The sequence below is a fragment of the Lathamus discolor genome, chromosome 4 (assembly GCF_037157495.1).
Source record: "Lathamus discolor isolate bLatDis1 chromosome 4, bLatDis1.hap1, whole genome shotgun sequence".
In the NCBI taxonomy this organism is placed as follows: Eukaryota; Metazoa; Chordata; class Aves; order Psittaciformes; family Psittacidae; genus Lathamus; species Lathamus discolor.
In genome coordinates this window covers 65,953,286-65,978,748 of record NC_088887.1, presented here as the reverse complement: position 1 = coordinate 65,978,748, position 25,463 = coordinate 65,953,286, and the positions used below count along the sequence as shown (strand labels likewise).

Sequence of the window (25,463 nt, the reverse complement as noted above, 5' to 3'; positions counted from 1 at the left end):
AATGCTGTGCTGCTCCTGATGAAAAGGATTACTTTGCAGTAACCAGGGACTAGATCTCTTGCAAAGATGTATTTGCTGATGACCAAAATTTCCCAATGATTCACTAAGTTACGCATACACAGGTAATGCCTATGAGCAAATCTTGGTTGTAATTGCAGAGAGCTGCCTGAGCTGGTAGAAGGTTTCAGCCAACTTACTTTAACTGATGTACATTTATCTGATTGTGTCAGATGCTTAGAAGCCAGACTCTCTTCTTTTAGAGGATTTTGTTAAGAAACTGTACAACAAAGGTCACCTTTGTTAGCAGTGATGTGGGAATCATGTTTTGTCATAATGACAGTGCATTTAGCTTTTGAGTATAACAGAAGTTATGCATTATTGTCAGAGGTTAGAAACAGAGAGGTCAGAAAGTCAGAAATATGTCTCATTTTCACACATACTTTCTGGAAAAAAACATCTAGACAAAGAATGTCAAGCAAGAGTGATCTTCATTATCCAGTGCTTAATGCTTTGTCCTCTGGGCCACTGTGCTTCTAACAGAATCATCATTATAGCAGTGTGATGCTGGCTATGCTTTGGCTTCACCTTCAGTTAGCTGGTTTGGACAGGTAAGTCCTTGGAGCACCACAATAACCATTAATTACATTCTTCAAATGAAGTACATCTATCACAAATGCCAGGCAGTGGAATATTTTTAACATAATACAAAGACTTCAAAATTAGTGTTGGTATCTCTTTTCACAAAAAAATATTCAGAAGGATCTGAGAAAATACTGTTTGCAATAGATCAAAGCATAAACATCTGTTCCACTGAGGGAACAATTTCCCTTGTTAATACGAATTAACTAGTTGAAATATATGGTGTAGATGCAAGGAAGAGATGAAGTGGTTCTTTTGATTAGCTTTTCAGAAACATAATAGAGGGAAAGACACAATTAAGAAGTGATAAATTTGTAGGGGAAAAGCCAGGAACACTGCAGGATAAACTATTTCATTCAAACCATTTCCTTAAGCAGATGAGCTGCATACAATAAATGGCTTTTCAATCCCTGTCATTTCCCTCTCCTCACACTGTTCTCACACATGCCCAAGCCAACTTTACCACTTACAGTTTTTAGTCACTTTGGCCAGAACTACTAGAGGTACATAGTCACTATAACATAATACGGAGCAGGAATAACAAATGTTAAACATCTTAAAATCTAGAACTCCAGTGCGTTTGATGTCTACCGTATTATCAGTGCATACTATGTCACTATTGTGCCTGTGGTAATTTATTGAGATCCACCTCTAAATCCTGCCTTCTTACCTTTCAAAGCTGAGGTAGACTAAACTATGGACTATCATTGCTTCAAGAAGAGAATTCAGCATGAAGTGAGCTGCTGCCCTTGGACCAGTCTCTCAACATTTTGACTGCAGTTGTAAAACAGGGCAACCCAACAAGGATTGCAAAGTAGCAGAAAACACAGCTGTACATAAGAAGAGTAAGTCTTTTGTACACTACCACATTCAACTTGGTATCTAATGCTATTTAAACAAATAATGGGCTGTTTTAAGCAGAGCTGCACTGATATAGTAAGTAAATCAGAAGGGATTTGAGAATCTGTGTAACATTTGGTAAATCAGCTGGGCAGGCAGGAGTTGGCTGACAGTAATTCAGTAATGAATCAGAAGGAACCATTCAGTAAGAACATGAGGTAGAAATGGAGAGCAATAGAAGAGGAAGTCTAATCTGCAGTCAGAAAAGAAACAATACATTTAGAAAAGACAGCTAGGTCACGCAAGGTAGAGACAGCATACAGGTAATTTTTTAGGAATTTATTTTTAAAATGAGAAATGGAAGAGCAAAATAAATATGATGGCATATTCAAAGACTATTAGTTTAATAAATTGCTTCGAAGTGAAACATTGCGTAATAGGCAGAACAGATCCATGACCAATATGACTAAGGCTGCTCTTTTGGCTCGACTGTTACGTCACAACACGACCTTTAGCAGGTCACTTCAGGCTAGATCCAAAAAAGGACTCAGGCACTTTACATCTGACTTAGGCAGCTTTGAGGTACCCAAGTCTGAAAGTACAACCTAAGCACTGTGCTCAGCTGCGTACTAACCATGGGGGAGCTTGTTACTCCAAAAAGGCATATACATCTGCTGTTCAGTTCTTCCTGCACAAACACCACTCAGTCAGCAAGAGTGTGCTGTGTTAACTTTCAGTGGCCTATCAGTGGTTTTATCTGGACTGCACATTTAGGTTTCCTCTTTGCAGAAATATGGGCGCAAAGGACAACTAGTGCAAGCTGGGATTTCACCTCAGTATGTGCTCAGATCCAGCTGTGCTCCTTTTCTATTTTTCTTGGCAGCATACTGCCACGGATTCACTGGGAAGGGCAGAAAAATGGCTCAGCTTAGCTTGAACAGTAGCCTGGAAATGGCAAATATGTATCTGAGTGTGTATATCCCTTCACCCTGCCCTTGACTGAAAGAGTCCCTGAGAACAGAAACCCTGGTCCCCTTTTCACCTTATGAGAATACAGTCAACCTTTGCATCCACAGGGGACTTACCAGTAGGTCCATGCTCTGGATGGAAGGGAAATGTTTCTTGCGGCCTCATCTAAGTTACCTAAGCTGGAGACACAGCAAGAAGCTCAGAAGCCCACAGCTGTTCCTGCAATGATCTTGATCACCACTGAGCGTTAACTGTTACCAGATCATTAGGTGAAGTTCCCTCCCTTCATAACGGCTACTTGGGGTGCACCAAGCAGCATAGGCACCCCACACAGGTTTTCTAATGGAAACAATGTACAGATAATTGTGGGTTTTAACGCATAGGAGTTATTACCCACTCTATGAAGAAATGACACTTACTTACATGGAAAACACATTGTGGTATTTGGATGAAAAAAGCTATTGCAGGTATTAAAAGAAAGAAAAAAAAAAACCCAGTTTCTGCATAATTTGAAAGTTTGCTTTCATTCCAAATCTGTGTAAGAAGCATTGTCATTAAAGACACTGGATTGATTAAATGTCACAATTTGATTAAAGTAAAATAGCTCATAAAATATGAAATATGAATATTCCATGAATTCTTTGAAAATTGAATGGCTAGACAGAGAATAATCCTAAAAACCAACTGAAACAATTTCCACTTTCAGCTTTGCAATCTATGTATTTTGAGATTATCACTTCATGTTCATTAATTAGGTTCTTCTATGCTTTTTGTAATAAATTAGTTTCCTAAAGACTGATGAAACACACAGTATTAATATGTAATTTTTCATGCAAACAGGTAAGAATGTAGTTTTGACTTATCCAGAATTACAAATTTTGTGAGAAATTTCTGTTGTTTCACAGCTTTTAATTCCTTTTCCATTTCAGTGGCCATGCCTTGAAAGTGAAATATAAGTACCCAAACCTATGTTACAGAAGTGTTAGGTCTGTAAATAGGAGTATGAAAACAGGAGATGCTGCAAAATGAACAGAAATTATTTGTAGTAACCAGATGAAGAAAGTTGGGGTTTAGACCAACATCATTTTAGAGTCTGAAGAGCAACATTAGGTTGACCACACTGCACTTAGTGCACATTGAATTACACATTTCGCAATCCAACCAGTAATAAAAGATGCTGAACATATATAATGCATCTGAATTAAAGGTGACCTGTAAAGAATCAGTCCTATGTCCTTTCTCTTAGCATTTATGTGATGATCTCAAAAAGCATAATCTACATTTTTTCCACTGCATAAGAAATTCAGTTACTCTTTGGTTTAGATTTTGTGGTATCCAAAGAACTACTGAATTGTGACAACACATAAAGGAGCAAAAATTGCCTAGTTTTGGCCATGAGCTAGGATAAAGGACAGCTTACGTGATCATTGCTACAGAAAGGGATGGATTTTCACAACAATAAAATGGTTTTGATCTTGCTTTTTGTTAAAATTCACATTTTGTTAAATATTTAATTTTATAAAATAAGTAAGTTCCAACTAATTTTGGAGAAACTATTTACCTTTAAGTCAGATTTTTATCTAGTGTACAGAGTAACATATGAGTTATCTGAGACTACCTATAGGATTCTTGCAAACTTGAGAGAGTCCTTTGGTATGAATGGCATGAAAACACAAGTCGAGGAAAACAAAGGCCTTCAAAGGTGTTATTTCAGCTACCTTGAAGAGCCCGGGATAGGCTCTTGCTTCTCTCTGTGTACATTCTTGCTGACTTCTTATCCCTTCACCTACATTTCTACTGTTTGTAGGCTTATTAGCACTTCAGTTATTGAAAAAAGAGATTCCTTCTACTGCTTCTGCTGCGCTTTCCGAAGGAGAAGCTTCCACCTGTTCCGTGCCCCGACAAAACGCCGCAGCTCACCGCTGTCATGTACCGTGAATGCTGCCCTTCCTCGGCAGCCGGGACGCAGAGGAAGAGAAGCGGGAGCGAGCGAAGGATTTTTTGCCTTTATCAGTTCAGCCCCACCGCCTGCAATCGGTAACACTCATTTAAAAGCATCTGCAGTCTCACAAGGGACACCTCGCACCCTGGCGAACCACCACAGCAGAGCTACACGGCCCTCACTCCGGGTACCGGCTGGAGCTCGCCCCCCATGCCGGCTCTGCCACGGGCCGCCCGCCAACACCGTCGCTCCAGAGGGCCCCGGAAGGGCGCGGCGACTGCTCCCTCCTCACCTTCCCCCTTGACTTGCTTGCTTCCTTCCTTCCTTCTTTTCCCTCGCATGGGGCGGCCCCCTCGCTTCTCCCACCCCACGTCCGCGCTTCGCCGCGACCCGCACGGGAGGGATGAGGGTGGTGCGAAGGCGCGCAGGAGGTTTTAAAGTGCTTCTCTCCTCCAGGCAGGTTTTATGTGCCCCCCACCTCCGCTCGCGCTCAGCCCAGCCGCGAGCAGGCGGGAGCCGTTACCCACCGTTAACGGCCGTGGGCACGACACCGGACACCGGCAGTGTGCGCGAAAGGAAGGCGGCGGGGGGGGGGTGGGGGAAGGAGGAGGTGGTGCCGGCGCGCGCATGCCTGTGCTCCACACACACACACACAACCCCCTCCCCTCCATGACGCCCGCTGACTGAGCCCGCCCGACGAGGAGATCAAAGCCGGACCTGCGCGAACCGGGCCAGCGCTTGGGGTCGGGCTGGGTACCGGGAGCACGCGCGCGCGTGCGTGCGTGCGTGAGGGGGAGCGGCGTGGGGGCGGCCCCTGTGCCGTGCCCCGCCCGCCGGTTAAAGTGCCTGGGCGCCGGGACAGCGCTTGTCGGGAGTGTGGCGGTGCGGGAGCGGTGGGTTGTGTCTGCTTCCCCGCCGCTAAAGTGCTTGTTGTGGTGCTAGTGCCGGGCATGAGGGGCCGCGGAGCGCTGCGCCGCAGTGGCGGCGGCGGCGGCGGCGAGCACATGGCATAGCCGAGGTCGGCGGCGAGCGCCGGGCCGGGGTAACGGCGGTCTCGCGGGGCGAGCGTTGCTCTCTGCATGTGGAAAGTGAGGCGAGCCAGGGATCCCGGCGGCACCGGAGAGCACACGTCGGCGCGGTCCTGAGTGCCCGGGCAGCGGCGGTGGCGCCAGCCCGCCATGGATTGCAGCCTCCTCCGGACCCTCGTGAGCCGATATGTGAGTATCAACGGCTGGGCCCGTCCCGGAGGGGCCCCGGAGCCACCTCTGAGGAAGCTCTCGCCGGGGCTTCACCTCAAAGTGCAGCCCGTGCTCTCGGCACAGGGGCGAGCCCCGCCGCCTACTGAAGCGGAGGGTAGTGGTTAGGCTGCGAACGACTGTGGTTCGTGCGGGGTGGCCGCACCGCGCGGTGGCCCCGGGCTCGCAGGAAGGGCTCGGGTAGGAGTTCGTGGGTCCCATGAGTTGCAAGGCGGCCAGGGCAGCCTCAGGGTTGCTACTCGTGATTTCCTCTGTAAAGGGAAGGCGCAGCAGTTGTTAATGGGCTCCCTGCAGCCCTCTCCCCGGGTAGCTGGCTGCAGGGCTGGCCCTCGCTGAACCAGAACGGTTGACCGGAGTTCAAAGCACTGTCGCTTACAGTGTGCTGAGACACGCAGTTATCAAGGCAGATAAAACCTTAAGGTTTCTTTGTCTTCTGCCCTTTTTATCCCCTTCTTCTTCCTTTTTGTTATATTGTTTCAATCAAGCTGCGTTTTGTGAAATTGTCCAATTTAAATACACTTGAGGAGTGCTCGGAATAGTCTCAAGGTTTTGGGGATTCAGACACACTAAAGTTAGTGTACTTTGGGGAAAGAGCCAGTTGATCCTGCTTCTCGATCAGCATGTTTTCGCCCACCCATACAGTTTGAAGGAGCGAATCAGTAGTGCATTGGTGTGAATCTAAGTGTAAGTTGAGGTGCATCAGTGTGAATCTGGTTTTATTGAACCCCCAACAAATGTTCAGGATAATGGGTTTAGTAGATTGTTGGAATGCCAGTAAGCGCGGGCTTACACAGTATGAGCGTCATGGACTACCCATACCAGGGAACTACATCCAAAAGCAGAAAATTGCGGGAGAAATTTAAACCAAAACCAGCAAAACGGAGGGAGAGATGATTGGGATTTACAACTATAAATAATAGCTTTTCCTCTAACACAGAAGGTACTGTAAGTGAGGAAACTTCTGTGCTCTGACCAAACAAAAGTAAGTACACTTTTACGCTTGTCAAGGACTGTATCAGTGTGATACAGGCTAAAGCTTTTCTTCCAAGTATAAATGAAGAAAAATAGCAGAGGTGAAAAACTAAAACTGGATTTTTTCCAACCCCGTTTACATTATGTGGAATGCGGAGAGAATGGGGAAGGTGTTTACTGAAAGCAACTATGGATCTTTATAAAGTGGCCCTGAGGGAAGGGAGGGGAATACTTGAAATACAATGAAGTATTATAAGAGAAGCCGTAGCGTCTGGGGATATGCAAAGCCTAGGTGAGTTGTGCTGAGGTCTCTTTGGAAAGAGGCAGGATCAGTTTGGGTGTTGTGTTTGTTCAGCGCTGATCTGTGAGATTCAATTTAAGACTTTTTTTGTGTGTGTGCGTGCACATCTGGAGGCCGTACAAATAGCTCATTCATTGTGCACAAAGCATACCGTGGTCTCTGAATCTGTTCTGCATAGCACTGTTGTGGGACTCTCTCAAAGTAGGCTTATGCATGAAATATGAAAGCAACAGGGCTCAGATTAGCCACAGTAGTTCTTTTAAAAGATGATGTACATGAGAAGACAGTATGTTGAAAATAAGGTACTTGAGCTTTTAACTTGTGGACTATCACCACCCTTCTGCATTGCTGATGAGAGTAATTCAGCAGTCTAAAAGCTAAATGAAACATTATCATATCCCATGAGAGGAAGTATTCCTGTTTCCAAGATCAGACTACTTTATGCATGCCTAGCTGTTCTTTGTGTATTTTCACCTGTTGCTTCTTTTGCACTCCTGTCAGTTTAATTTTGAATTCTCTCTTCCAAGGAAAGATCATTTTGTAAAAGCTATAGTTAAGTAAGTGTGTTTGTTCATAATTTCTGTAAGGCTATTGATACCTGTGTATTTTGTATTTTCTTTTTGTGTGTGTTGGTGGATGGTTGTTTTTGTTTTGTTTGTTTTAAATCTCCATGGTTCTACTGTTTTTTTGTGCAGCTACAGCAGTGAAAATTAAAATGAATAGTTTGAATGCTGGGCCTGAAACTGGTTGTTGTACATGAGTAGTAGGTGCATATGTGAGCCATATCACTCTGCAGTTGTTCACCCAAGCTTTATGCATACCAGCCAGGCCTCACAGGGGTAGATGTGCTTGCCTCTTTCCAAGCTGCTTTTCAAAAAGGAGACAAAGCAGAGCTACTTCCGCAGGAGAGTCAGAGAGAATAGGTACATCTTGTGCTTATTTCAAAGTAAGCTCAAGCTTGGGTTTAATTAAAATCTGCATAGAAACTATTAATTGATTAAGGTCCTAGAATTACAAATTTTTGTGCTGCATGTTATGTCCTGGACCTGTTCAGCTGCAGGTCCTTACCAGAGCAGGTTGGTCTTGATTACCCTGAGAACCCTGGCTGATGCAGGGTGAAGATGTTGAGGCAGCTGGTAGCTTTGTGGTATGATCTTGGGATAACAAACAGTTGCTATGTGATTTATTAATGGAGACTTCAGATAGGATGGTTTCGAAGAGTTCTTCATCATTTCTTTTCTCTCCCCATACTATATGTTGTAAGACATAAAGGCATAGATTATGCACCAGGGTTCTTGTCCTGACTGTGAAGGTTCCGCCATTCCCTTTTCTCATACTGTTTTTGCAGTCACTGTCTTGAAGCAATGCAAAACAGTGCGTATCTCCAATGCCCTATGGAAGCATAATGATGAGTGGGTGCTGTCAGTTCGAGTTGAAGCCAGTTTCCTGGTTAGCATTTTCACATGTTTGTCTGCTGTTTCAACTGCATTGAGTGTTGTCTTTATATCTTCTAGGTATTCAGTGGCATGGGTTGAATAAGATAGATGTTCAGCACGCTAGTCGTACTGTAGTTCGTATCTCTTCACCAAGAGATGCTGTAGCCTCTTAAAAGGACAGAGGCAGTGATGTGTCTGTTACTAAATTTCAAAATTGGCATTTTGTTTCTCTGCCTCTTTATATCCATCCTGCAATATATTTTTTTTTCTTCAGCTGTTATTTCTTCTTAACATTAATGCAGCCATACAGTATTTACAGGACTGTTGGTGAAGAATTACTTTCTATACCAGTTGTTTCACTGCTGCGCAGCTAACACAAAGTTCAGTGTAGTTTTCAAAGTATCCTGATCTTCAGTCTGGAATACAGCAACATAACTTTTCTTGTGTCTACGATTATTCTGTATACTTCGCTCTGTCAAACTCTGACTTATAGCAGAGGTATCTGTAAGTAACAACATAGAAACAACTTTATATAGAGCATTTGTGCTGTGTGGAACCGCAGAATTTGAATAAGCTGTCTAAGATAAATTGACAACTGTTTTTTTTTTTTCCTGTTTTAATTTACACTTTCCAAATAGTGGAAATAATGGTTATGTAGGGGTAGTATGAAAATTGCCTTGGGGGGATTATGCTGATGTCCCATACTCTATAAAAATATAACTTCTATTTCTGGATGTTGCTTTTGCATTAGACACCATGCTTCTCTGTGTTCTCCTTGGATTGTTTGCGCATTCCCCAGAGGATGTGTGCTACCCCAGGAGGGCAGACTCACAGCCTGAGAATATGGAATGAGTGTGTACTGTCCTGTAAGTGTCATGCGGAGCCTGCTGTATGCTCAGTAATGAGAGGAACTTTTTAGCTTAATATTAAGCAGTATGCTATTCAGGGGGAAAAACAAGAGCACAATGATAGTTAAAACATGATTAGCTTCTGTTTTATAGTTAGATTATTTGGGACACTGTGGATGTCATTAAGCAGTGTGTTCTGCCCATGTAACTGCAGTTGCATTAGTTTTCTCTGGTAACTTGTTTCTTGCTGATCTTGGGACTTACAAAGTTCTTTGTTTATAATCAAGAGATGGCTAATAATCTTAAAACGAGTCTCAATGGCATTTTATCTTTCACAAAATGAACAGTTACTTTCTTCAATAAAGCATGTGCATGTCTTTTCTATATTCACAATAGCTGTTAGTGGATGAATGTGGATCTGGATATTCCTGAATATTGCAGATTTGAATACATCTGGACAATCTGGAAAAATGTCCCTCTTTGGCATATGTTTGTTTGGACATACAATGGTTGCTAAACATCTTGCAGCCCATGGTGACAGTCTGTTCTGTGTTTTATAAGACAGCTGGCCCTCATCAGTAAATGCTCCTGCCCAGGTTGATGGCTCTGGGTTGTAGAATAAATACTCTACTGGGTCAGAGGTCTGTATCACTGAGCAGTTTTGCCTGTGTAACATGGTATATTTAGAGATCCTGCCACTGTATCGCTTCTCTTTCAGGTTCTCCTGTTACTTTAGGATTATAAATCTGGATGTTAAGTATTTGTTGCCTGTGTACATATCTCTGAATGTGTGTAGTAGCAGATAAGGTTTACTTCCAGAAGAAAGTGATTTATTACAGCTGTGGCCTCTGGGAAGCTGCTGGCCTATAGTTCTTTAGATGTTTCTAAAAAAAAAAAAAAACCCCACAAAAAACAAACAAAACCCCAACAAAACAAAACAAAAAAACCCCCAACAAAAACCCCTAAAAAATTCTCATTCTCTCCTTTTGGGAGGTTGGAATAAATAAGTTTGCAAATGGATGCTTTATTTTCCACTTCTACAGAAGTGGGTTAACTTTAATCATGGTTTGAGAAGGTGATTGAGTAACCTAAACAGGAAGTTATGTTGGGGGTTTTTAGCAAGCCTGTGGCTTTTGGTCATTGATTTGGACAATTTTGTTGGGTTTATTGACAGTATAATTCTAAAACTGTTTTCTAATTAGATTTCCTAAGTGTTTTACATGTGTATGTAGTCCTAGTAGACAAAATGAATATTGAGCTTAAGGGTTTTTTCCATTTAACTAGCTTTGGTACAGCAAAGGTTGATAACTGCTTTGACCTGAAAGCTGGTAAGATTGTAAACCTCAGTGCTCTGTAACTTTGTGTCTAAAAGGACAGTCTATTTATCAAGTGTTTTGGATGACTTACTGTTCTTAATCTGAGTTCAGTTAATATATATGGGGGTACCCTTGCATTCCAGTTCTTTTGCTCACAGTTATTCAGCTTTCTCTATGCTCGCAGGCTGGTATCAAACTAGTGCTGCATAGATGTTAGGGTGCCTGTTAACATAAACACTTTTCTTTGCAGCTGTCACCTACAGTAAGTCAGAGGTTGCTTGTTTGTTTTCTTTTAATTCCGAGGATATAATTTGATGAGCTTTTTAAAATGATATATAAATGTTTTCATATATGGATTCTTGGTCTGCAAACTACTGATCATACAAAAGATGTGCTCGGTAGGAGCTACCTGTGTATTCACAGGTCTGCAATTGGTAACTTGCATTTTGTGTTTGTGTCTATCCCTGGCATGTAATGCATTTTTGTTATCTCTTGTGCAAGTCAATGTGTCATAATGTTTTCTTGAAACGTGAGATGCTTCCCTTCTCACATCTCTGCTTCAGTGTTGGTACCAGTTCTTCTTGGTGTGGAAGCTGTGACGGTGTGTCAAACAGCATGAATAAGTTCTGAATTCCTGTTTTCCCAAGCACCATTGCTTTGTTATTCTCTCAATTTGTTGGTTTTTTTTTTTTTTGGTGGGGGAAGGGAAGTGTCTGTATGAAGTATTGCCTGCATACTTCTTAGCTTTACTTACCTGAAAAGTTAATTCTGCTGAACATTGATTGTGGCTGACAGGATTTGGCACTTCAGCAAATCTGCCTCTTGTTTACTGGTAGTGACTCTTGTGTTCTGTTTTTGTAACAAACTGTTAAATGCTTCAGTATAATCTGAGGCTCAAAAAAACCCCGAACTCTCTTGATTCCCCTATCAGTTACTGCTGAGGGCTGAGGGGCAGTAAATGTAGGCTTTTCTTTTTTGTCCTTCCCCTACCCAATTAATTGGCTAATTTACACAAGAAAATCGTGATTTTCCTTTTCTTTTGAGAATAAACAAATGAAAACAGGATATTGCATATGCAAAACAGCTCACTTACAGGAACCCAGAGTACATATTACAAGCTGGTTGCTATTGACTACAAAATATTGCTCATCTGCACTCATCAGATGGTCTCTGATAGTAGAAAACACTGCTTTTGGAGCATCTAAATCGTAGAAGTATTTCAGTGACTTAAAATAGATCAAGAACTTTTAACCTTTCCATTTTTAGTATCAAAAATACTTGTCTCTTCTGAGATGAGAACTGGATAGTTGCTTTTGTCTGTTGATAGCATATTTTTTCATTAAAAAAATATAAATATAGTTCTGCTTTTATGCCTTTTCTAAAGCACCACAGAGTATCAATACCAAAAGCAGGGAGTATTTTTAAAGCCATTTTTTGGAATGGAAGAAGGTGAGGTGAACTGTAGCACATTTACATAGCTTAACATCTCTGATTGCTTTGCTCCTGTGTCATATGAGAGTAATTGAAACAAGCAGAAAGGTGGAATGAGATTTTCTAATAAGTTTGCTTTTTAAACCTGAAACACTCAGAAAGCAGTAACTGGGCTGACTAAATGTTCCATAAATACTGTAGCTGGCTACTGTTTGTGCTGTCAAGATGGCGATAATGCTGGGTGGTATCAAAAGATGCATGGCCAGCAGGTCAAGAGAGGTGATTCTCCCCACTTTGCTCTTGCGAGACCCCATCTGCAGTACTGTGTCCAGCTTTGGGGTTCCCAACACAAGAGGGGCATGGACCTGTTGCAGGGAGTCCAGAGTAGGCCACGAAATTGCTGTGAGGGCTGGAGCACCTCTTCTGTGGAGACAGTCTGGAAGATCTGGGCTTGTTCAGCCTGGAGAAGAGAAGGCTCTGGGGAGACCTTAGAGCAGCCTTCCAGTGCATAAAGGGGACCTACAAGAAATATGGGGAGGCAGCAAATAGTAATAGGACAAGGGGGAATGGCTTTAATCTGAAAGAGAAGAGATTTAGAATAGATACAAGGACTAAGTTCTTTACTGTGAGGGTGGTGAGGCCCTGGCACAGGTTGCATAGAGAAATTCTGGGAGTGCCATCCCTGGCAGTGTTCAAGGCCAGGCTGGGCGGGGCTTTGAGCAATCTGGTCTAGCCATAGGTGCCCCATCCCATGGCAGGAGGTTGGAACTAGGTGATCTCTCAGGTCCCTTCTAACCCAAGCCTAGAACTAAATTCTAGGATTCTATGAAAAGAAATTTGTGTAATCTGCCTAGGTTTAAGTGTGACTAGAAAACAGTTGTCTTTTGAGGAGCTGCAACCCAACAGTGAGATACCCCGTCCATGTCATATGCAGGTGTGGCAGGAAAGGAAACCAAGAGGAAACTGTGCCATAGAAAATACTGAGCAGATGTTTCAGCACCTGTTACGCAACTGGACTCAACTTTGCTGTTTGGGGGTGTTTGGGTATTTTTGCTTTTAACAAAATAGCCTGCCTCTCCTCATGTAAGTCTTTTAGTTAAATTATATTTTTCCAGAGTAATGCTTCTTATTCTTCTGTTTTACAATTATGCAGGGTAATGTATTTCTATTTATTATCTATTTATATAATTTATATAAATATATTTCTATTTATATAATTATCAAGGGATATTTCAGTTGAAGCTCATCCTGAGCTATGAAGCAGAATGACACTGGAATGCTATTATCTTCTCTGCTATAATTGCCATGGCAACAATTGCAGGTAGACAAGGCTAACTAAGGATGATTTTTCCATATCATGTAGACACCAGTTGGCTGGTGTTTGGGTTGTATGTGTCGTGTCCCGTCCCCCCGTCCCCGCCCCCCCCAATAATGACTGAGAAGCCTGTGACACAAACACCCTCCAAGTCATTGTGAAAAGCGTGGGGTTTTTTTATTATTTAACTTTGCTTTTAATTTTGTGAGTGTTTGTAATACTGCATTAAAAATATACTCTTTCTAGGAAGAAACTGGCAGCCTAGCCTGGGTTGTTCTGGGAGACTGGTGATATGAGTCAGTGGTTGGGGAGTTTGTTTGCAGCATCACAGAAGAACACAGGCTGATAATGCACCTAAATCTTTGTGAATCTGGATGTTAATTTCTCTCTGTTTTCTTCTTTCCTTAGGACAGGGATGAGAGTATTACCTAACTCTTACATAGAAGTAGTATGGGTAGATTAATGCTTTCAGGTAATAAAGTTACTGTCACAAGAAGGAAACTAGGTGTGGACATAAGCCTATAATGACTGTCTTGGGGTTGTTTTTTATTTTTATTTAAGTCTCGTCCTGCTACCCCCAATTACCCCTTTATTCCTGCATCTGCATACATGCATGCATCCGTGTGTGGATGTGTACAGAGGTACTTACTTAAATTGGCATTTGGCAATGTCAATAATTATGTGAAGAATTACCAGGGATTCAAATGTGTACTAGTTTTAAAAAAACCCAACCACAATGAGCAAGTAAAACCAACAAGTAAACAGGCTTTATACCAGCTCTTCTGTCTGATTACTGAGGCATGCTGTGAAATTGTATTCTGGGATGCTTGTTCTTGTTTATGTTATGGTAATTATTACAAGCATGAAAGCTTAACAGTTTGAAGATTTTGTCGAGACACTTTTCCATTTATTCTGCTGTTGCCTGTAGACTATTTTCCCTTTTTGAAATAGGAGACTGGTTAACATGTTTCCTTCATTAATCGTTAAATTCATCTAGATATGGGGCAGTGTGTGCAGGGGGAAAAGCATGCTTTTTTTTTTTCCTTTTTTTTTTTTTTTTTCCTGATGGCACTGAGTAATCGGTTTGCTTCAGTTAAAAGAGGATTTCATCTAACCTATTTTACATAGAGGATTAAGGACAATTAGGCTCTTCCTCTACTTTGCCACTAAAAGAATGTTGTAAAATCCTCTGAAAAGCACATCTGATGTACCAGAGAAGTTCTGCGCGATTCATGTTAATAATCAAAATAGTCGCATGCAGAAAAAGAATCTTTATGCATGAAGTACTTGTCTTGAGAGAACTGTGTGGATGAAATGGGGAGAGGGAAGGAATCGAATTGTTTACCCAGCATTGTCTCTAATGCTTGTAATTTACATTGTCAAGTAGATGTGTAGATGAACTGGACTGCATTAGCAACTTGCAGTGCATGCCTAGCATTTTATGTAGCCCTTCACATCTTTTTAGAGTACTATTAATGAGTTGTTTGCACAAATGATTATAATGGAGTACAAACACCAGTATCCACTGTCTGTGCTTGTACAACTATTGTATACCACTTGGAATGAATATGTTGCCTCTCTTGAGGTGAACCTGAATCGTTAGTGGCATTTGATAGCTAACATTAAATTGCTATAAACCTGAAGAAGGGTGATCCAGAAAAAGCTGAACTCTATTTATTTCATCATATTAATGAGGTGACTTTGTGTTGAATAAACTATAATTTCAAGGACTGACATAAATGGTGTTTCCTGAATGAGTGGAATGTTTGGCTCTGGGGTCCCAAAGCTGACTTAAAGGAGAACTGTGGTCTTCTGTTAAAATACATCTAATGTCTTTGCCAGTGACTTTGGCTTGATGTTATGCTTTTGTGTGACTTCTCTCTTCAGATGTTTTAATCCTGGTGGTACTTAGGCTGTCATTATGACTTCAGCTGTGTATGCAGGCCTGATGTAACAGAAATGGCATACCAATCACTGGATGCGTTTTGGGTAGAGTATAACAAATGTGGGGGAAATAATGTTGGGAAAGTTTGCTGTCCTGCTTATTCTGTGAGATTATTTCCTTTTCCTCCCCCCCCCCCCCCCCAATAACCACACCCCCTGAAAGCTCTTAAAAAGCAGGTTGCCATTAATCTTACAATAAAATGTGCCTATGTAGAAATAGACTCCTTAATTATGTTAAATATGATCTGTATGAGAGAAGATACTGCAAAAGTAGGCTCAAAACAGTTTGTTGACCAAGTCATAACTAAAAGAATAATTAACTTCTATGCTGATGTTAGCAGAAATATAATGCAGATAAGTTCAGGCAGGACATTTGTTTTGATCAAAAAGACTCCTTATACTATAAGCAGATTTTGATTTATTAATGTCAGTGCTTTTCTTTAATGCTCTGCAATTTTCTGTAAGTATGGAACGTACTGAAATGCTGTTGTTCATTGGCATTTTGTATGTTTTATAGAATAGGTGCAACTCTTCTAGTAAATTATGTGAGTTAGCTTTTCTTTGATTCATCAGTGGAATTATATTCACAATAAGTGTGATCTTAGGAGTTATCTTAAATCACATTCTAGCCTCCTGATCACCAGTATGAAGTTCAGAAAGCTTAACTGACAAAAGCCTTCTGTTCATCCAGGCTTTAAAAAAAAATAAAAATTGCTCAGGGAACATCAAGTATTACAGACATTGTTAAGTTAGTTTAAAATCTAGTAGACAGATTTTTTGAAATGTCTTGCACATCTAATTTTTAAAAATGCTTAGTAATTTTATCCTTTTGTACAGATTTTTCAATTCATAACTACCTTAAACAAAAGCAGTTCTAGGGGTTACACTAGAAATACACTTTTGATGCTGACTTTAAGCACTTTGCAGGAATGTATATTCTCTGTCCAACAAATATATAGCCACTTAAATACATAGCTAGTCTTTAATATAATAGGGGGTAGGATAGGGGCAGGTGGGCAAAAGCTGAGATGAAATTTTGTTCAGTGACAGTTATTGAGCACAACTACAAAATTCCTTCATCTTCTAAGATTAAAAAACCCCAACAGAACCAAACCAGAACTAACCTGCAGGGTTCTGTGAATGCTGTAGTATTGTTAATCTCTTAAACAGTGTTAACTGAGTGCTTACTATTTACAGTTGTCAGGTGGCCAGATGGCCTAATTTGTAGGCAATACTAGTATATTGGCACTTGGAGGCGAGAAATTAAGGGAAAATGCAAAAAACCCTCTGTCCTCAGCCCTGAATGGCGTGGTCATTTTAAGATGATTCATGAATATGTTGGCTTTTTAATGTTGTAAGTTTATCTAACATAAGGAGGTTAAGCTTCGCTACCTAATGGCAGTAACGGCATGAGAAATAATAGGAAAGCTTCATGTGCTTTTGGGAAGCAGTGTACCGTGATAGGCAGGTTGTACAGGCAGGTTGATAAAAGGATGATCTGGATTGTGGTTCTACATTTCCTGTCTCTTTTAGCCCAGGAGGTCTCAAATTTTAAGGACTTTCTTTATTTATTTTTTTTTCTTGAAGGTTCTTAAGCCCCTGACTTCCTTCCTGGGAAGTGAAAGGTTACAGTGTGCATTTTTACTTTGTTAATGGCATCTGCTGTAACTTTTTTAAGGAGCTCTTAGGTCAGCTCATATATATATATATATATATATATACATATATATATATATAAAGTAAGTTTAAAAAATATATTAAAAATAATTATTCGAGGCTAGATTATGCTGGGCATGTAGAATTAAAATATCAGTATTCCATTGCTATTTCCTTGCACATAACAAATATAATGTATTCTGAACTGAAAATAATAATACATTTACACATGCATTTGCTTTTTTGCATGTTAAAAATGATAACAGAAGCTAAACAAAGTTTGGTTGAGTCATGGTTGTAGTTGAGTCATGGAGATAACTGAACAAACTTTGAAGGCTCCTAAGACTGTAGCATTGTCTCTTATTCTTTCTTTCTCCCCCTGCCTCCAGTCAGACCACTTAATGCTGCTGATAATGACTTTTTGTTGCTGCAGAATAGCAGCTGCTTGGTTATGTGGCTTTTAGCTGATCTTTGAAGAGGATTATGATGAGGAGAAGAAGTGCTACTGCACTTTTTGCTGTGAAATACATAGCTGTTTCTTGGAGGTGTACAGGGGAAAGGCAGAAACATTATCTGTGCAGTGCCCAAAAGCACAGGAGCTTCCTGGCTAGTGCTGGCTGGTTAGATCAGTGCAGCAGTGGGAAAGCATGTTTGTGGTGCTGCTGACGGCTGCAGGCAGCCACATCTTGGGACTTCTTCCTTAAACTGGTTAAAGGCTTGATCAGGACTCCTCTTGAGTTTCTTGTAGTATGTAGAAAAGACCAAAGTAGTAATGTTAAGCAGGCTGATGTAGTAGCGTATAGCTCTTGTAAGAGCTTGTCACAAGAAACTCTGGCAGCAGAGACAAGCTTGTTCTTTTTTCTCCCTTCTCGATGGTCTTTTGGCTTGTTGATAGGGACATCTGTTTTACTTTGAGTGACAAACCATTGGGCAATGAGTGTGTGTGGATGCATTCCTAAAAGGGTAACTGTTGCTCTGGGTTTAAAGCTGAAATGGGTGAAGTCATAGCAACTTTCACTGTGAGGGAAAGAGTGCTGCCCAGTGCCAGAGTTCTAGATAGTGCTTCTAACTGGGATGCGGGTGACATCCCAGAGTCACTGATGAGTCAGGGCTGATTTGACAAGTTGCTGAAATCCATGGAACACTGGCTTGTTTTGTGTGTAGCGTCTGACATCAGAAAAGGAGTAACTGGGAAAGGGGTGGGAGTTCATATAAATGTTAAGAAGCTTTGTGAGTTATAGAATGGGGAGGGGGATTTGGGGTCTACAAACTGGAGAGAATGTTACTTAAAAACAAACAAACCAGCCACAGAACTCCAGTCTTTCTTCCCTAAACTAGTCTTGTCGTGCACTTCAGCAGCACTCTTATGTCATGTGGCTCGACCTTCCTGAAGTCCTAAGTGCAGTCAAAGCATAATGACTTCGGGGAGAAAATCAGCTATTATATGCTTAGCTTTTCCTCCCATGTGCATATTAGAACATCTTTTATTGAAATAAAGATGCTGGCCAGAACAGGAATCCCTTAGGATTGTGAAAGCCTGTATTACTTTAAACCCTTTCATGGGCAACTGTGGGAGACTGGTAAAGGAAGGCTTCTTTGGTTTACTGTGGAGGTCAGTGTCAAATGATTAAAAATCAAGGGTTTCTGTGCATGAAGACAAGGTGTATGTGATCTATTTCACTAAGGATTATTTGGAATGAATTAATTCTGAAAATAATTGTTTAAACTCGGTATTTCTAAAATGGGCAACAGAAACATTTGTTTAATGTCAGACTGGTAAAAAAATGCTTCATGCTTTTTAACTCTTCCCATAAAAAGTGACAAGATGATCTGGAGAGAGGTCTTGTAACCTGCAGTATTCTGATTCTAAAATAATAACTGTTGAAATTGCTGAATGTTAATTTAAAGGAAAAAATACTCTCTTGGCTTTTTTGCAGCCATCTTGATTTTCAGCTGTGAACAGATGGTTATAAGACATTCTAATTTAAAACAAGTTCTGTGGATAAAGCTGCATAACATCTTAAAGTGATGACCTGCAGACTCCACAGGTTGTTATTCTGAGCAGTAATTATACCACTTGGTGGGTTTGTTAGTTCATGCTTTAAGATTGCCATAATAGAGGTTCACAACAACTTCCCTGTGTTCATCTGCTGAGTAAAAACTATTGTTGGCATACCTGAGGCTTTAATAGCTGTAGATCTGACCAGGTTGAAGTGTTTCTCCTGGTTCCTGTTGTTCCAGTTACAGGTTGACTGCAGCAATTTTTCTTTATCCAGTTATTGTTATTGCTTCCTGCTGGCTTTAATAGTCCATATGGCTGTTCTGAAACTGTTTTCCATGAAAAAATGGATTTATCTCAAACTACTAAGTGATTTGTTAAACTGTTTCATGTTCCTTATTTCATATATTCATAATACCTGCGGAAGTCTTAACTTTCATGAGAGGATGGTAGTGAGTAGCTAGGTGGGGAGGGAGCTGTGGATGTGGAGCTCTTCTGGAGCCTGAAGAGGCTACGCACCTATAGCTTAATTTGGAAGCTACTGATGCATGAGTGTGACCTGAGAGGCTGGAAAGAAAAGCTACTAAGCTTTAAATAGTAACAAATAGTGAGAAAACACTTGTGCCCTTGAGACTTAAGCTGTTTGGTCTCAGCTTTCATGACAAGATAGTTGTGTCACCACAGACTACTGACTGTGGGGGCATGTGCTCTGAGAAGTAATTCTGGAGATGCATTTAGGTGTTGAAACTACATGTGTGTTTGGTTTGGGGAGTGTTGGAATGGTAGAATGAAGGTAGAAAATAGCATCAACTCCAGATGTCTGTATAAACAGACTTATTTATGCCATTACAATTAAAAAAACCAGAACACTTTGATAATTAGAATTCGCTGTAAGCTGTTCTTGAAAGACTTTTTACTAGGTTAAGAGTTGATGAATTCTGGAGGGGTTCTCAGCCTTTAAGTTGAGTAAAAGGTGTGTTTGGAAGTAAAACCCCCTAGATATCAGTGTACCTGACTTATGATTTCTTTTAAAATTTTAGCATGTTAACACAGCGGGTTTCTGTCTCTCTTAAAATACTAAAGAGAGAGGGAAGGTGAAAGAATATTCCATAGAAGAGAGGGAGTCCTTGCCTGAAAGAGGAGCTTGAGCACTTGATATCACGTGCTTGAAGTCATGTGTGGTAATGTGTCTTGTGGTTTCTGAGCTTGTGGCTGAGGGAGAACAAACTGTAAATACTTACCTGTTCTCCAGTTAGGTGGTCAATTGAAGCTTGCTGGAACTTTTATTTAGAACTTGACCACTAAGTTGGCAAATTAGGACAGCTTTCCTGCTTCTGATTGGAGTTTGCCCTTTCAGAAGAAAAGGGTCAAAGTGAATCGATCAGCTTAAGTGGTTTAAATTATGGGATGCACTCTTAAAATGCACAGTTTGAGAGAATGTTTTGAAGATTTGAAAGACTACTCAAGGAGGAAGATCTTTCTTCATGTCTTTGAAGAAGACTTCCGAAGGACTCCTTCCACACTGGCATCAGCCTTTCATCCATTTACATGAGCTGCTGCTCTTTGCTAAAAAATGTTTGTTTTCATTAGCAAATGTATTAAAACATCTGTTGTCACCTTGCAGTTTATGGGTGAGCAGATTGTTTGCACCAGCCTTTAAAACACTGGATACATTCCTGAAAAGGCTTTAATTCTGAGACTGGGCTCCATCTGTAATCAGTGCCAGAAAGTATACAACCCTTGCTCTGGATGGTATTTAGCCATCTGGATGGCTTTCTGAAGCACTGCTTGTCCAGCTTTGCTTCCTCTGCAGGTGGTTCAAGATGCTCTGTTCTTCTGTGTACTATCTCAGAATAATATACTGGGTTTTAAGCCCACATGCAAATTGTTCCACCACCTCAGTTTCCCCTTAGTGCTGCCTCAGCTAATCTTACTATGATTCCTGTCTCTTCTGAAAAGCTGTCGTTACAGGCCTTTTTCTGCTCGGGTCTCTTTGTTCCACAGTTATCCTCCTTGAGCCTGTGTTCTTACTTACACCAGTAGGGTTTCTCTGCAGTTCTTTGCCTTAGCTTGTGTATCTTCTTACATGCATGCCTTTTGAGAAGTTACAGAAAATACATTATGAACTCCAGATGAGTTTTCCTGGCCAGAGAAATTCCTTCCCTTCTCCCTTCCCATAGTCCAATATGGGTCATCTGATTCCCAGCTGACCAAATCAGCTGTTGCTGTGTGATGGACCTTTGCAGAAGGGATAAATTGTCTCACTTCCTTTGAAGATCCAACTTCGGTATCTGGAAAACTACAACCAACAAAATGTGCTTTTGTTATCTCCCTCAAACTGAGGTTTATCTCCCTGAACTGTATGGTTGAAAGGATTATGCCATACAAGGTTACTAAATATGGTTTTGCATGACTCTCATACTACAAACACAATGATGGCCATCTCTAGTAGTGATGAGAGTACCTTCTCTTGGTGAACATCAGTGCCAAAGCTTTATTTTAGTGCTTTCTCAAGTGATTAGTACGGAAAACAATGCAGCTGTCTTGGCAGGCTGTGCTAGGCAGAAGTGCAGTTCCTAATTTAGTAGGTATCTGTCTGCATTTGAAAGTGGCAATTCAGACTGGCAGCAAAAGAGGATTGAAAGCTGATAGTGAGCAGGGTAGCTATTAGCTTACTGTAGCTCAGGGCTACTCCATTCTTCACAGTGGGGAAATGGTAGTGTGTTCACTCTCTGCTCTAGGAGAAACAGATTACAGTATGGTCAGTGTTGCAGTCTGGTTGCTTGTTCTAGGAAGGAGGTTAGAAAATAAAGGCATCTTTTGAAATAGGTGCCTTGCTGTCCTGAAACTGAAGGCCTTGAAATTTTGGCCTGGCCCACCAGCTAGAAAGCAAGCTTCATACCTGGGAGAATCACCTGAAAACATTCCCAGCCAGCATTATTTTACTCTTGTCCAGGTCTGTTGTTGAAGATTTTTATCTAAATAATGATCTGATGCCCAGGCTGGGAAGTTTTTGTGAGGGCAGTGGTTGCTACTGCTCACTTTAAACAAAACTTAACTGGAAGCTTATCACACACATGTGATTTGCAGGAGGTTGTGATACAGAATATTGTCTTTTAATGGTTTTGTTGAGAGAGCCAGGTGGCTGTGGGAAGCATGTTCCCTCAGCATCTTACTGGAGACTTGCTGGGGAAAATCATTGTGTGTTCTGAGTCCAGCCAGAAACCACCAGTTGTGGTGGTTATTGCTGCAGTGCAAGCTGTAACTCTGTTGACTGGGATAGGCAGTTGTACTTTTAAATCTTAAGGTTGCAGTGTGATTGATAAATCTCGTTGTGCTCTGTGTGTTGCTTTGAGATATGGTTATGTGACAACTACTACATGACTACTGTGAGGACAGCTTTTACAGAGTAAAAACTCGGTGAAACAGTGGATTTAACATAAGGTTGGAACTTTCATTTACTGACAGGGGATGGGATACTGAAGATAGCATATTACTTTAAGGCCCTTGCATTCTATGTCATCTTACAGGTTGTTTTGTGAATGTTACACTTCTAGTTAAATTTGTTAGGTTTGCTGATCTGAAGGTAGAAATGTTGCTGGCAGAGGGCACAGATACACTTGTTATTGCATACGTAAACTTGATAAACATTTGTGATCTTTTCTATGTTTGTAACATACACTGATAGAAAGGTATATGGAGATAGTTGATTGTCTTTTTGCTTCACTGAAGATGCTTTTACTTAATTTTTTTCAGGTAGTGGCAAATGTCGATTTCATGGAAAACTCCTTGACACATGTTGACCTTGAAGCGAAGGGTTAAGCTCTCTTGTGCAGCTGCTTTTTGTTCTGGAAAGAATCAGCAGTAAAAGTCAGGCTGTCAGCTTTATTTGCATTTCCCAGCTATTGTCTGCTTGCCAGCATCTTTTAAATGTTTTAAATGTAGCTTTTGTATTTTGCTAATGCATAACGTTTGTATGCAGTGTTTTCTTGTGATGATGCCAGAACAGCCATACAGTAAATATTTAATAAGAGTGGTAAAGATTTCTTGTTCTCAGTGATCTAAAGTCCTGATGTAAAGGAAATGATATTGCCATTCTAAATTATTTATGAAGTACTGCACATAAAGAGATTGGGTTTGTTTGGTTTATGATACATAGGAGTAATGGTCTCAGTTTAGTTAAGACATAAATGCTGGAGGTGGTTTTTAAGCATGATGAAAATCCAAGTAATCCCATTTCTATGGCATATAGGTCTTCCTCCAAGATGGTAACTGTAGTACAAGTTGGAGGTTGGAAATTATCCTGTTGCTCCATGATTTAACTGACTCAATTTTAGGAGAGCTTGCCTTGTCTGAAAAGCAGGAATTGTTTGCAAGTCTTAACAATGGAACTTTCACATTTTCAAAGTCTATTTTTAAGGTGGTAGACGTGGCTAGCAGCTCTCATGGGAACATGAGTTTTCCTTATCTTTTACTAATCTTTAAAGATGACAATGCTTTTAGCTTCAGCTTCAGTGTAAGGGGAAAGAAAGCTTGTGAAGCAAGTGTGGCTAATGCTTTGAACATGTGACTGAACGTGTGGAAAGTACTTTTTCCTCTCAAATGCAAAAGTATTCATTGTTTGAGACTAGGGAAGAAGTGAACAGAAATAGTGAGGTGTAAAAGGTAAAAGAGATCAAAGCTGTTACAGAAGGAAAAAAACCAAAACCAACCCAAACCAGTGTGGGTACCCCTCTGTCCTGAGACATAAAGCTTGAAGCACAAGTCCTTGGATGCTTAATCGGTTGAGACACCCTGTACCTGGTCCCTCTCCCCTTCCTCACTATTAATTACTGTTCCAGTTTTGTTGCATGGAATGAAGAGTGATAAAGCTGAGGAGAACTGTGAAGACTTCAGAAGAAGAAGGTAGGAGCTTGCTGCTCACAGCAAGGACCAGCCATTTGAGGAGGTGGCTCTCAGCAGACAGCTATCATTTGCATAGTGTTGGGTGTGGTGTCCCTCCAGGTACCATGCCTCTCTTTAGGGATACTAAATTTCTATTTCAAAACTTCAGTCTGTGCTAGTGATGGGAGACAGGTACTGAGATAGCCTTTACCCAGCTCACTAAAAAAGAGAACCAGCAAGCTTGCCTGGCAAACAAATAAGGCTGTGTCTGAGAGGAATAACCCTTTTTCAAGTAAAAAGCTCAAGCATTCTTTTTCTCATGCCTCAACTCTGCAGCTTACTTTCAATGTTGGGATTTACTTTATGTACTAGTATTAATTTTGTCTCTTACTTATTCTCCTAACAAGTATATAAGATGCTCTTTTATAAGTTTGAGTGTATCTGGAGTGGGAGTACATTATTATCTTGAAAAATACATGAATGTGTCAAAAACTTTTAACATAAATGATCCAAATTCACTTTTTTGCACATGGATTAAGATGGATGCAAAGTACATCCATGGAAGTTAAGTTCCATAAAAATGAAATTCCTACCTTATATTGCATCTAAGTGGGATTGCAGTACTGTCTTTATTTTCCTTTAAAATAATGCCATTCTCAGGCCATCACAATGTGTGTGTATCTGGCTGTCTGTTTTCCACTTCTGTAAAAGTGAGCTTTCATAGCAGTAGTTTAAGGCACAGACATTATATTGCTCTTCAAGTAATGCCATGTCTAAAAATGCTGATAGTTACTGTTCTATGAGCCTGTTATATTTCTATTTTGGGTAAGACAGTTAAAGTCCTTGCCATCAAGATGTGTGATTTGTTTTGTGGATTTGTTTTGTTTGGGTTTTTATGCATTTTGCACTATAGCCTGGTCTTAATAAATACCCATGAATGTTATAAAATATGTTACAACAAAATTAAAAATGCTTTAATGTTTTCTTTAAAAAAAAAAAAAATTGGTCATCAGGTTTGGCTGAAGTCTACAATGATTTGCTTCAGAATGTGGTAGTGGGGTGTATTTAAGCAGTGGACATTATTAGATCCAAGAAATACGATGAAATCGAACTCACCTTTTCCATGGTTCTAATCCTTCAACAGAAGCAGCACAAAAGCAACTTTTGTCAGTGTGCAGTCTGCTAACTCCTCATGTCTCTTGGTGGACTGAAATAGAGTGTGCTAGTTAAATTTCTGAGTTGTGCATGCCATATCCTTAATGGGACGCACGATAGCAGATGTGTGTATGCTAATATTGCTATACCTGGAAAAAGTTACAGAACTTAAATTTCTGTGTTCTGAAGCATCCCATGAAATAAATTTGACAATTTGTTTTATGCTGTCTCTTTGGGGGCAAATAAAGATATAACTGTATACTGTGGGTATATCTATGTCTATACGCACACACACATATATATATATAAAATTATTTTTGTGAAAACAAATTGCATGCTTTAGATACAAGGATATAGATGTTCAGAGGAGGAAATTAAATGTGACCAAAAGAGGTGCATCAGCATTTCATGTGGCAGTATTCCTCCTTTGAGTAGCCCTTCTTGTCTCCTGTATTTGAATGCTGCACAAGTTCTTCTGCTTCTGAAATAATTCCTTCTGCTAAATAAAATAAAGTGTTTGGTTTGGTTTTGTGTAGGTTTTTTTAATACTGTCTCCCGTG

The 25,463-nt window shown here is 40.6% G+C and overlaps 1 protein-coding gene across 2 annotated transcripts in view; it reads left to right on the top strand.

The window, feature by feature from the left end:
* The first annotated feature begins 5,209 nt into the window (after window positions 1-5,209).
* ATP11A (ATPase phospholipid transporting 11A) overlaps window positions 5,210-25,463 on the top strand; it is a 116,090-nt gene continuing 95,836 nt past the window's right edge. For both annotated transcript variants that reach the window (XM_065677901.1, XM_065677902.1), the window contains exon 1: window positions 5,210-5,607. In XM_065677901.1, coding sequence (XP_065533973.1) covers window positions 5,569-5,607 — 39 coding nt within the window. In that variant the 5' untranslated portion in view covers window positions 5,210-5,568. The remainder of the gene's footprint in view (window positions 5,608-25,463) is intronic.